At 38.9% G+C, this 13,860-nt stretch overlaps 1 protein-coding gene across 3 annotated transcripts in view; it reads left to right on the top strand.

Moving 5' to 3' along the window:
* evlb (Enah/Vasp-like b) overlaps positions 1-12,652 on the top strand; it is a 50,697-nt gene extending 38,045 nt beyond the window's left edge. For 2 of the 3 annotated variants that reach the window (XM_031755212.2, XM_039599014.1), the window contains exons 4-13: positions 4,774-4,840; positions 7,865-7,935; positions 8,113-8,360; positions 8,524-8,621; positions 8,770-8,809; positions 9,173-9,224; positions 9,633-9,690; positions 9,978-10,038; positions 10,158-10,215; positions 11,560-12,652. In XM_031755212.2, coding sequence (XP_031611072.1) covers positions 4,774-4,840; positions 7,865-7,935; positions 8,113-8,360; positions 8,524-8,621; positions 8,770-8,809; positions 9,173-9,224; positions 9,633-9,690; positions 9,978-10,038; positions 10,158-10,215; positions 11,560-11,597 — 791 coding nt within the window. In that variant the 3' untranslated portion in view covers positions 11,598-12,652. The remainder of the gene's footprint in view (positions 1-4,773; positions 4,841-7,864; positions 7,936-8,112; positions 8,361-8,523; positions 8,622-8,769; positions 8,810-9,172; positions 9,225-9,632; positions 9,691-9,977; positions 10,039-10,157; positions 10,216-11,559) is intronic. The other variant, XM_039599015.1, reaches the window with a different exon arrangement.
* Positions 12,653-13,860: the final 1,208 nt, after the last annotated feature.

Raw genomic sequence — 13,860 nt, forward strand, 5'->3', positions numbered from 1 at the left:
TACGCACAAGTGCGTGATCAAGGGTGAGAATTAGGAAATTAGTTTATGCCGGTGTGTTATTTCGTATTTTTATTTCTCAGCATGGCAGAGGACCTGATTTTTGCATATCCGTGCTCTCCAGCTGATTACATAAGACACCTTCACACTATGTAGAGCTGAAACCAGAACATGGGTGTTCCTTGCTTGTGCCTAACACCCTCTAGTGGTAAGGAAGTCAAAACCTGACCTTTTGTCCTTAAAATTGCTTTCACTTTGAGCTAGAGAGGAAATATTACATGATGTTAGGATATATAACTGAGGAGAGGATCAAAAAGGAACCTATGAAACAGCCGTTTGATGATTTTAAGGCCTATTTTCTCTGGGTTTTACAGAAAGATGTAACCTGTCACTTGTAAAAAGTAGGTTTTTTACATGATTGATAACCAGAAGTGCCAAATGAACTCATATTTTGGAAGTAAGATAAGTCATTAATGGAATAATACAAAAATATGATTGTTAAACATTTCATAAAATTGTATTAGCCAAAATAAGCCATTTTTAGGACCTATGTGTAAGACCTGACAGGTGACAAATTAAAGGGAATATTTAAACTCTCGACTCTCTATAAATTATTATACCATATTATAATAACCATATATGGTATAATAACCATTATTATACCATAAATGGATCACTATATGATCCATTTATGATAGGAGTCGTCTATTCCAGGAAGACATACAGAAAATGATGCGAGTCATATGCTGTGGTCAGCTTTCAGCCACCCAACTGAACATCTGCATTAACACTCTAAACTTTGAGGGTCACTGACCTCTCAGGCCCACCACAGAAATCCCTGTATGATATGAAACTATTAATTGATCAACTATTGATTAAAGGGAATTATTGGAGGATGGTTTTGCACTCATCCACTAGACCTTCAGAGACTTAGCAAATCAATGCAGACTCAGCTGCTTACAGAGGGGTTGATATTTGTTGATAATTTCCTTTAATTTGTTTTTATTTTTTAATCTGCAATAAACATACAGTATTTATATCCAGTATATATTTATAAGCATACAGTGTATATATATATATATATATATATATAGATTTCCTTTATTACACTATATGGAGCTAATGATTGGTGGACTAATCGAAGAAGCCATGTGAAGATTGAGATTATTTTCTGACACTGGAACAATTAGCCTGACACAAAATGTAATCACAGGGTCCACTGTTGTTGTTCTGGAGCTTATTAGAGCACTAGCCAGCTATCTTGTCACATGACACCCAAACACCAACTAAAGAATAAACTTTAAAACACTTTTGTTACATATGTACTTTTTATCCCGCCCCCCACATGTTTGAGCCTCGATGTAAACCTGGGATGCACGTGGATCATCTCGCTGTAATATTTGTGTGGCTAAGCAGCATTAGGCCGTGTAGCCTAGAGACAAAGACAACCTTTTGAAACATTAAGCGGATATTCTCGCTGCGCTGCTGCCTCTCCTGGTGTTAGTTTCAAGAAGATGACAGATGATACTGTTGGTGAGGTAGGATGGGAGGAGGAGGGAAAGGCAGGCAGGTGAGGTGTGAGAGAGAGAGAGAGAGATAGTGAGGGAGATGATGAATGGAGAAGAAAAGGAGGAGGGGTAGGAAGAGGAGCTGAAGGCAAGAGATGGTTAGGAGGGAGTGGGTCTGTCAGTGCCTCTGTATTTGCTGCAGCCGGTTTCTCTTCTTCAGCATGTCGTGTAGGTAGAAAAACTCAGTGTGTGCCCGCCTATGTCCAAACCTCTGCATGACAATTCTGATTTTGAGGTTGTGTGTGCAGTTTTTGTGTGATAATGGCTTTTATTGTGTTATTATAATCCAGTAAATGGCAGAGTCGGTCAGGAATCATTAGCTGAATAAGGTAAACAAACTCAAATGGAATATTTTTACCAGTTAAAGCAGTGCAATACTCTGTTGTAGTGAGTGGCCTTTTTCAAACATGTAGAATAGCTTTTGTGTTAATAACCCCTCCCTAAACCCGGTTCTGCTGGAGGTTTCTTCCTGTTAAAAGGGGTTTTTTCCTTCCCACTGTCACCAAGTGCTTGCTCATAGGGTGTTGTCTGATTGTTGGGTTTTTTCTGTATGTAGGGTCTTTGCGTTACAATATAAAGCGCCTTGAGGAAACTGTTGTTGTGATTTGCCGCTATATAATATGCGGCCCAGTGTTTTATGTATTTTAGTTTTATTCTTGGATTATTGCATGTTCTCAGTGTTTCCTGCTTTATTTTGAAAGAGTCTGGTGTGTCTTTGTCATTGTGTTTAGGTTCACTTTCCCTGTGACGTCATTAGGTTCATTTGTGTCAGCTGTTTCCTCATGTGTTTCCACTCCCCCTGATTACCCCTTGTGTGTCTGTGTGTTTCTGTTCACTCATTGTCGGGTCACCTGTTATGCCACACCATAGTCTCGTCGTAGCTTTCATAGTTTTGTCACAGTTTCATAGCCTGTTCTCAGTTTAAAAGTCGTTTCTGTTTTTACCTTGGCGTTAAAGGCTCGCTTTTGGTTTGAGATCCGTCTCCTACAGTATCTGCTCTTGGGTCCGTTGCAAAATACACCGGCGCACCCCGGCGTGACACATAGGTTAAAACAAAAAGATGTTAAAGCAACATCTTTGTGAATTGTGCACGTTATTGTGCACCTGTACTGTAATACACAAATTTATGAAGAAGTTCCTTTCAGCTGCTTGCTTTTCACAAAAGGTCCCCACAGCGGGTAGCTCCTCGTGTTTGATTTGGCAGAGTTGTGAGCTTTCCTGAAGCAACCCCAAAGCGGATTTGGGTCTCTTGCTGGAGTCTAACCAGCAGCCAACACCAGTTTTGTTGCTTAAGTCATTAATTTGTCAAACAAAAACTGCTGGTTTGAGGTTCAGTTCAGTTCAATTCAATGCTCTACCGGTCCAAAGCTCTCGATTTACATGTTGATCTACGTCCCTACCCTTACCTGTGGTCATGAACTCTGGGTAGTGACCAAAAGAACGAGATTGCAGAAATGAGCTGTATCTGAAGGGCAGCTGGCCTCTCCTTTAGAGACAGGGAGAGGAGTTCAGCAGGTCACTATAATTCACAAAAAGCTCTGTCTGTCTGTGTGTTGGGTTGGTTGTCTGCCAACTCCTTCCCTGAAGGTTCTTATCTACATCAGATATTGTGATCTTTTCATGTTGCCTAGCAACTACATAGCAGTCGGCTAAAATAACCTGTTTTTAGCATTTATGAACCTGTAACACCTTATAGAAGCACCATATGATTTTTATTTCATTACAGTAACATCTCACTTATAGCTTTAAAACTTCAGGTATATATTATGATGCCGTCAGGTTGCCCATCAGCCACTTAGCATTGGGCTAAAATTGTTTACATTGTTTGTTTTATATGACACCTAATAAAAATGCATTTTAATTTCACATGCAACACCACAAACAGGCCAAGCATGCATGGGCATTTATTAGTAAATTAAATTTTGTTGGGTCTAAACCTGTTCTGGACAAAACCTGGATTCTAAAAATATAACATTAGGATCTAAGATCAAACACCGTGCACGTGTGTAGGACGGGTGTCTGATAGTAGGTATGACTCAGGGCTTCTGCCATCGTGGTATTTTTGGGTTTCTGTTACTTGATCAATAGCAGCCATTAGCACCATCAGCCAGAGTCTATTCCATTAGAGATGTGAGCAGTGGAGAGAATCGTCAGTGAGCAGTGACCCTGAAAACAGGCTGACTATGTAGAGCCATAAAACTGTCATGTAAGGGACATCTTTACATAGACAAAAGGGAACATGGTCTATTTCAAACACTTTTACAACTCTTGATTAGGTTTTAAGGGAAGCGATCATAAATCAACCAAAAAGTGACCATAAAAACACCACAAGATTCCTCCTTACTTACTTCCTTAATCCAGAGGAATTCAGTCATGAGAACATCATTGACATTGACAAGTTGAAGTCTTATCATGTGTTCAATTAATTGCATTTCCTATCTGGCTCTATCTGCAGATCTCACTTATGGTGGTAAAAGGATTACACACCAAAACCCTTGTAGCTCAGACAATAATGACTCTCACATACAGTATATTTGATTTTGAGCCTCATCCACCAAAGGAGATGCCACAATGGTTTGTTTTTACTGAGTTTGTAACCACAGCTGACAGAATTTCCTCTGTTCTCAATTAGGTTCATCTGTTTAGAAAGAGCAGCTCAGACACTCTCCAGACCTCGCTCAGCCGCTCTGTTTCTAGTTTTGGTAATGCATAAACCCGTCGGCAAGTTGTATTTCTCCCCAGAAATACTCGTGGGGCTCTGGCTGACATTTGTTTGTGCGCTTGCATGCGTTTGTGCTCATATTGACATTTCTGTGAATTTAAAAATTTACGAGAAGGCCGCTCTCAGATGTCGCCTCACTGCAGCATTACGAATCAAATGACTTGTCTCTAAAAGAGCGCAGGAGTAAACAGAAGGACAGCGTTGCAGCAGGACATCTTCTGCTCCTCTTCAACAGTAAAAGTGCATGAATGAGTTTAAGCTCATTTACATGGAGTCGGGGATTATTATGCTTTTCACTGCACATTACTTATTATGGAAATGAGAGGATATAATGATCAACCGCCGTTAAATTCCTTGTGATTTTATAGTTAATTATCTTGACTGGCACTAATTTTAACTGACATAATAGTGCTGATAATGAAACATTAAGGTCAGCTTCATTCTTTCTGTCTTTTTCTTTCTTTCTGCTTTCATTTGCATCTTTAGGTCCAGCTCTCCAGCGCCAAGTCCAGAATGGACCGACTTCAGATGAGATAGAAGCTCAGAGAGCAAGGTATCGTTTAAAAAAGACGTTTTCTCCTTCTTAAATTTTGCAAGGCGCTCTATGTAACATGAACCCCTGCTAGCAGATTTTTTATTTATTTATTTATTCATTTGTTTTTAATCCCACCTTGTCTGGCAGCTTTTGCAATCAGAATAATGATCTGAATGAACTGTGGTGCCAAAAAAGTGGGAGAAAATTAAAAAGTATCTGATCATCAATGAGAAGAAGATTTTTAGTGAATGATCACAGATTCTCTTCTCTGTTCAGAGCTCATGTATTCTTCTTGTGTTCTTGACATTTTGCCAATTTATCTCCAAACCAGTGATGAACTGGTGTCTGAGGATTAGAGTAGTCAACGCAGCCTCCTGTGAACTGAAGCAAAACTCATCCCTCCCCTCCTCCTGTCCTTTGTATCCCTCCAACCTTCCAGTGGATCACAATGATAAAGACTGAGAGCTTTACAGTAATGGCTAAAACACAAGTAGTCCCCGTTTTCTAAATCATAGTGGCAGATTAAAGAATCCAAAGTAGTGGATGAGCAGTATTCAAAATGACCCTTAATGCCATTTCCACGGTTTACACTGTGGCTTGCATTTCTTCCACTGCGCCTGCTGTTCCTCTCTCCACTTCAGAGACAGACTCGGACACAACGAGGTCTTTGTTGCTGTTTTTAAACTTATTTCAGCTCCGCCTGCTGGTTCATCTAAATGCCAAATGCCAGTACTTAAGAGAACAAATATGAAGGGCATTATGGCTCTGTCTGATCCCCATGTGGGATGAACTGTTCCTCTGCCACAAAGGATTATGTCTGCGATTGTGAGGGGAGATTGCGTGCGTTTGCGTGCCGGTCAGCGGATGCAAATTAATTTCAGAGAACCGTTGTTTGCTAAGCACCTCTGCTCCTGCTGTGTGCATGCTGCTGTCACATCAGACAGGTTGCTGCCTCAGCACTCCTGTCCAACGCACATCTGGAAAGTTCCACTTTCTGTCCTCAAGTTGCCTCCTGCCTCTCTCATGAGTCGTGACACACATATCTCCTAAAATCAAAGAAAGAGATGTAATGAGATAGGAGGGATAGAGATCGAGGAGAAAAGCGATGTTGGCTTGGATGGATGAGGAGCAGGAGATGGTCACACTCTACGATATAAGACACAAAAACTTGTTTACTTACTAAAGAGCAGGTGAAGAACAAATCAGGAGTGATCTGTTAGTTCATGAGGCATTCATCAGCACCTTCATAATTACCCCTAATCAAGGGCTGTACAGTAGATGATTATTTATTAAAGACCCAGCTGGAAGATAATTGTGGCTCATTGGGTAATAATTAGTTAATAATTATCTGTAAATATAATATAGCTCTTCACTTTCTTCATGAGTCCTTAATGAATAACTAATACAAAGCCCGAATGGTGTTCATTCATGTATCTTATTAAGCAGATCTCAGTGGTTCCTCATTACCTCGCCATTACCTCAAGTAAAGTGAATGCTTAGTAGTAATTCATTTGTTCCTCTGGAAAGTGCAGAGCAATTAAGTTATTGGGGGAGTATTTGTGAAATCAGGTATTTCTGAGTCGATTTTTTTAGTAACCAAAGAGGTTTTTGTGTCCATCATTGTGTTAAGTGTTACCATGTTGGGATGTGATTTCAAACCTCTGACTCACTTACGGTGACAGCATGCGAGAAAAACTCACCATCTGCTAGAGCTTGAGTGCAGTTTGTACAGTGGTCTCATTAGACTTTATACTAAACAACAGCAATTAAGGTAGTGACTTTTAGTTAAAACTCCAAAGAAAAAACATGTTTCAAATAATTAGACTGTTTTGTGTCGTTTTGCCTCATTTCCGATGTGATTCCAAAGAGCTCACCTGGGCCACGCACTATCAAGCGAGTTTTCTATGCAGTAATACAGTAAAATGTGAGTTTCATATTACAGAAAATTGTGGGTTAACCATAAAGTCTCCTGGATAACACAAAACTCTGCTGGTCATGCAATTCTGTGACTTCTTGAAATGTATAGGAAGCACTTTCCTAACATCATATCACAACTATCAGTTCCTGCTAAAAAATGTTATAGTTTAGCAAACTGAGGACCCAAATACAAACTACAGAGACAAACTTAGTCAACAAAAAACAAACATTTTATTCAGGTAATGCAGAAAATTAAGTCCAGCAACTAGAAAGGAACCACAGGGAGCACACAAATGACAGAAAGACACTGACAAAGACTCAATGGCAGGGAAGGACTATTTATACACACATTATGTAATCATAGGAAGTGGACACATCAGGTTAATGAGACACGGCTGGAACCAATCAAGGTAATTACACATGAGAAGTAAAAGAGACACAAACTAACAAAGTAAAACAGGAAGAAACTAACTAAATACTGAGCCACTAACTAACACACACACACACATACACACAGCAATACTGGCGGTGGTGGGAGAAATAAACCAAAATACAGGGAATCAGATATAAGCAACAAACTAAACGCTGACAGAAACTACCTTTCCAGTTTAACAATAACTAAACACCAAGGATCCTTAAAAACTAAACATCATCATATAGGAACCAACAAGAAAACACGTATTATGTAGATCAGAATACAAAACTTAATAGGAACTCAACATCCTGGAATGATAATGAAACAAACATGAAACAAAACTGAACTATAAATACATTTTTAAAAAAGGAACTATAGTAAAAACCATCCCATAATCCAAATGTTATGGAAGAATACCAAACTCCAAACCCAGGGGCTGTGACAGAAAATACCTGACACAAACAATGATTATGACTTAAGAAGAAATAACCCAACAGAAGTTACACGTGTGGAGCTTTAATATCTGATAAATATTGGATCAAGCAGTTGGAACATTTGAAATCAGAACCTAATGTTGATCCTAGTGCTGTCTATCACTGTGCGATGGTTTTCTGAACTCTTTCTGTAGGTGGGTAAATTGTCAGATTTTAGGATAAGATTTGACATTTTTGATATTAAGTGAGCAGCTGTGATCCTTCCTGTCCCTTCAGGCAAATGATGGAGCAGCAGCAGCAGCAGATGCAGGCGCACATGGAGCGGGAGCGACGGTCCTCCAACTCAGGTACTCACACGAAATGCACAGGTCAGCTAAAGTTCAGCTGGTAAAAACAGTTCTTTCATTCATCTAAAAACGGTCTGCGTCTTCGCCTAAGTGCATCTGAACCCACACAGGTGTAAGTGCGGATAAATATTGCACAAAGCGACCGAGTTTCAATCACTCGCTGCACTTTTCTTCTAGGTTCTCCTTTCCAAGGCCATCCTGCTGTGCTTTCCGTTGCCCCACCAGTAGTACCTCCACCGGTGAACATGGGCGGTCCACCTCCTCCTCCACCACCGCCAGGCCCGCCGCCACCATCAGCAGGGGCACCACAACCTCCTCTCCCTCCTCCACTGCCCTTAGGCGGAGGAAGCCACGGGGATGAGCCCTCTGCGCCGACAGGTCTTGCGGCTATGATTGCTGGAGCCAAACTACGCCGTGTTCAAAGAGTGAGGCAACACTTTATGATGTTTGGATGAAATTTCTGTAAACCATGCAGAATATAGCTGGATTATCTCCTTCAAATTTGACTGACATACTTTAAAATGTTCATGATTTGCACATAGCAGGGAGTAACGCACAGTTGTCGTCTTTTTCCTCTGCTTTCTTCAGCCTGATGACAGCTCTTCAGGTGCCAAAAATGAAGCTAACCGAACAAGTGGGGGGAGTGGAGGACTGATGGAGGAGATGAATGCTCTGTTGGCACGAAGGTCAGATCAATACAGGCCAAAAGTGTTTTTCACTCACATACTGTAGCTATATTAGATACAACTAGTCACTGAAATCTTTAGTGTTTAGTTCATTCTGGAATTTCAATGAAATTCCTTTTGCTCACTTGAGGCTTTTTCTTTCTTCCAGAAGGAAAGCAGCTTCAGAGAAGCCGGAGGACAGCCAAAATGTAAGTGCGTGCGAAACGGAGATGGTTTGCAATTCATGAAGCTGCGCACTGCTCGCTCTGTGATTTACGGTGATAATTAGGGTAATGGTTTAGGCAGGGATCAGGATAATGTTGATGCTGATTATAGAAGCGTGATAATGATCATTGTTATCATTTGCGTTGTGATGGAAACATCAAGAAATGATGATAAAAGCTCAGTGCTAATCATTAATCACAGGGAAATCAGATTAAAGAAGCCTGGTTTCACACAGGTGAGACTGATATTTGTGGAATATTCTGCATCAAACTGCTGGCTCGCTAACCAGGATAATAGCATTTGTGGTATTGTGAGTGATGCTTACCGATTTCAATGTGCTTCTCCAGGATGACCCAAATTCTCCGTCGCCCAGCACTCGGAGTGGACAGAACGCCACAGGTGAGAAAACTAAACGCAGTTACAAACCACGTTTGAAACACATGAAAAAGGGGGTTTTATATTTTATCTAAAGTGTGGGACAGAAAAGTACAAATATTAGAAGGAGATCCACAAATATTTCTAAGAGAAAGAAAGAATAACTTTTAACATGTGTACAGAAGTGTGGAGTTAAGTTTTTTTTTTTAATAGACACCCACCAGCAACTTCATTAGTTACTTTATTGTCACAGAGCTATTTTGGTTTTATTTAGGTGTGGTATCACAGTTTCTCATGATAGTAGAGCTATTACAAGTTTCTAAAAATCCTGATAACAAATGGGATTTCAGAGCAATGATGAATCCAGAAATGCATATATGACTTTTTTTCCTCTGTCGTTTTTTTATCTGATCTTTTTCCTTTGTCGTCTAGACGGAGCAAAGAAGCCCTGGGACCGAGCAAACTCTGCAGACAGGGCAATGGCTTCGAGGTGAGAAAGGGAATCCCCACAGCTTGTCACTGTGAAGCAATACAGCAGGGGTCCCCAATCTCAGTCCACGAGGGCCGGTGTCCCTGCAGGTTTTAGATCTCACCCTGGGTCAACACACCTGAATCAGATTAGCTCACCAGGCCTCTGGAGAACTTCAAGACATGTTGAGGAGGTAATTTATCCATTTAAATCAGCTGTGATGGATCAAGGACATCTAAAACCTGCAGGGACACCGGCCCTCGTGGACGACCTGCTAGTGTGACAGAGAATTATTTTGTGTTACGCAGGGCACGACCTGCGGGGAGTGGTGGCGACACAGACTCGTTAGACCTCGATAGAATGAAACAGGTAAAGAAAGCGTTACCCAGCAAAATGTTTTGCTATTTTGTTAAAAGTATAAGCTCGTTTCCACGGTAAAGCAATCAATTTTGTGATGTTTTACGAGTTACCCGTTTGTGCTTCAACAGGAAATATTGGAAGAGGTGTTTCGTGAATTGCACAAAGTGAAGGATGAAATCATCGATGGTAGGTTGGTTTAATTTTCTCTTGAAAACCTGAGGAGGATCATTTTCTCTCTCCTAATTCATGTTAATGAATATTTAAAAGGAAGCCTATCCAGCGGAATTGTGGGAGTTTGATAGTTATACACATGTGTAACCACTAGGTTGCACTAGATTCACAGAAAAGTACAAATGGATTTTAAACATCAAAGTCTACAAATGCAGTATCTTGAATATTTGAATTTGTTACTTGCACAAGAAAAAGATGAATACCTTTAAGACATTATAATAATAATAACTATTAGTACTATTTTTGTTGTCGTTATGTGCTAATCTGTTTAATATTATCCCAATAATTTTACAATTGCTCACCAAGAGGATATCCATTGCTAAATTGCCCATTGTTCAACTTTTAAATAGCCTACATGCATAATATTTAACATTTGACATTTAGTGACATTAGCACGTTTATTAAATAATATCTAGAGAATGTTATAATAAAAGTCTCAGTAGGAAATAACAGTGTTGATTAACTAAAAGATTTACAATGTACAATGTAAGAACACATGTGCATGACAGATTGCAGGCATGTTGGCTGTAAGATTATTATAGTATACTAAGATTAAGTGAAAAATTAAACTGGAAGGAAAGAAAATTAATTTTAGTTAAGTGGGAAAAAATTAGCTGAAATCGTATTCTGTACTTACAAAACTACTTAAGAACTACTACTGTACTTACAAAATAAAGTAATAATGGTAATTGAATAAACACTGGCTTCTATGTTTTTAAGAATAAAAGAGCAGCTGAGAGCAGCTTCTTCTATTGGTGTAACTATCTAAAAATCCACTACATATGGCATTCAGTACACAAATAGGCCAAAGTATTCACAATAATAACATTAGTGAAATATCCCCCAGAATAATTACATTCAAAAAATATATTGATATAAATTACTAAGTAGCTTTTTTATGTGTTTTACTTTGTTTGGCAGTGCTAAAGTGTTAAAATCTGTAGTGTAGCTGTGTAAGAGCAACAACAGAGGACGAGTAGAAAAATGATCAGATTTACTCAAAGATGTGTAAAGGTATCCAGTGTGAAGATATGTTGTGAAATGTAACCTGTACTAATATTTTAAGCTTAACAAATTAAAAAACTAATTTAAAAAGGTAGAAATGAAATTAATGCACATATGAGTTTTGCTATTTTGTATTGCTATTGTATCAGTTTTGCTATTTTTGTGCAGGTTATTGCTCACAGTAGCACTGCATGTGTCTGACAGTATACATCAGTTTTGTCAGTAAGCAAAAATAAACCACACTGATGATGTAGAGCTCTCAAATATGACACACTTCTTTCTCTCTCCTTACAGCCATTAGACATGAACTCAGTCGAGTTAGCACAACATAATCTTTCAGAGCGACCCCCCCCACCCTCCCAGACGTGAGCCACCTTTTTTTCAAACCATTGCTCCTGCAGCAGCTGCTGGGGCCCTAAAGAAGAAGAAGAGGAGGAGGAGGCGGAGTCAGGAAGGGAGGCCCAAACTGTGACATCTACTCATCCCGTTCAGCTGCGGTGTTGAAGCACTGGTGCAAACGTTGCTGTAACACCTCAGACGTGTCTGTGTAACATTTGATTTGTTTGTTTCTGAGAGGAATACGTGAATGGGGCGCACTCTCGCACCGGTTGCTCTCATTTCTTTGTCTGTTTGTTTGCCCAGTTCTCCCCTCTGTCTTTGGTCCAAAGGATATTTGATGCTATGATTTTAATTGCTTTACTTTTTCACAGATTTGTTTTTTAAATCGTCATTACTGTCACTTTCATTATTATTACTATCATTCTTATGATTGTCAGCGTGATGTCAGTGATGAGTAATAGTAGTAGGGTAGTAGGGGCAATGGTAATAATGAGGAAATAATAATGAGAATATGATAGTAATGATAATGTGGATATAATATTGCACATCACTTTATGTCAGTGTTTTATATTTTATATCGGTTGTTTTCATTTTGTTGTTTTGTTTGTTTTTTTAGATGCATTTGCAAGATCATCTTTTTTTTTTTCTCTTCACCTGATCTAAAATATTTTTTAAAGATTTTTTATCCTTTTCACAGTTATGTGTGGAACCATGGCAGAAAAAAAAACAAGACAAAACATAAAAAACAGACCTTGAACTGAAACCGAGGTTGGAGTAAACCCAAATTTTGGATATTGCAATCTTATGAAATCCAAAAAAAGAAAAAAGAGAAAATAATAATAATAAAAATAATTAAATACACCCGAGTATTTGTGATCATGTTGTTAATAAAATGTTTATTGGCTGCAAGGATATGGTGAAGTATTGTTCATTTTATTCTCTCCTTTTATGACAAAGTGCTTCCTGGTTTGAGAACAACGACAAAAAACAAAAAAACAAAAAAATAAAACAGAAGTTTAAAATGAATTGAAATAAACTGTGAAACACGTCTTGGATAAATGAGGTGGTCTCTTTCCTTTTGTGTGTTCGTTTTGGTTCTTTGCAGTTTTTGTCTCTGCGACACAGAAATCTGCTGTCATTGAAACAGGTGCCATAAATTACAGCTGCTGAAACACATGTGAGCGCTTCTGTGCAGTCTCAGTGTGTTTTTAAAGGGCACATTTGTGTAGCCTGCTCGTGTAATGAATGTCCCTGCAGAGATATTCAGTCAACGATCAGTTAATGTGATACAGTTTTTACATATGATTTGGTGATGAGACAATTCACAATTCAACCACTGGAGTGTGACGTGTTCCTTAAAGACCACATTTACAAAATACAGTATTCACTAAATATTATTTCTATCATTATATGAAGATTGCTTTTTAAAACCTTTCATAGTGAGCTGTGTAGTTATTTTCACATCTTTGTTTATATTACTGTGTTTTCAAAAGAATGAATCAACCCACATAAAAAGCCCATCAAGACACAACATGAACTGCAGGGTTGTTGTTCACTGATAAAACTTCATATAACTTCTGAGTGCAAACACCGCACCAGCTGCTACACCACGGCTGTCCAAGCTGCTGTACTCGACACGTTCTGATTAGTGAGGCCAGCAGGTGTGAAGGACCACTTTGTTCTCATCGCTCAAACATATACACTCACCCGCTTGTTACAGCCACGGTGCGCGAAAGAGCATCTCTGAACACACAACACATCGAGCCTTGAAGTAGATGGGCTAGAGCAGCATAAGACCACACCTGGTGTCACATCAAACTTAGACTCAACAGAAGACCGGATGTATGCTTGAGGTCACAGGTTACAGAGCTAGAAATCTCAATATATCTTAGATTTGTTGCGTTATTTTTTTATACTTAAAAAAACAAAACAAACAAACAACATTCATTTGTGATGTATAGTTGATAAAGTTAAACCAGGAAAAATTATAAATATCACCTATGCCCATCAAAAACACATTTTTTTAAGTTGCCTATTTTGTTTGTTGCCCTTTTTTAAGCACATTTGGGATCTCCTCGCTCTACCCAGATATTTGCTGTATTTTAGAAGCAATTATCATTTGATTAATGTTGCATAAATCAGGTGAGGTTCAGAGATATTTGCAGTAATATTAGCACAGTGAAACTGTGCATTTGTCATAGTATTAATAACAACAAAAGTTATTATCATTATTATCATTATTATTATTATTATTAT

The sequence above is a fragment of the Oreochromis aureus genome, linkage group 15 (assembly GCF_013358895.1).
Source record: "Oreochromis aureus strain Israel breed Guangdong linkage group 15, ZZ_aureus, whole genome shotgun sequence".
Taxonomy (NCBI): domain Eukaryota; kingdom Metazoa; phylum Chordata; class Actinopteri; order Cichliformes; family Cichlidae; genus Oreochromis; species Oreochromis aureus.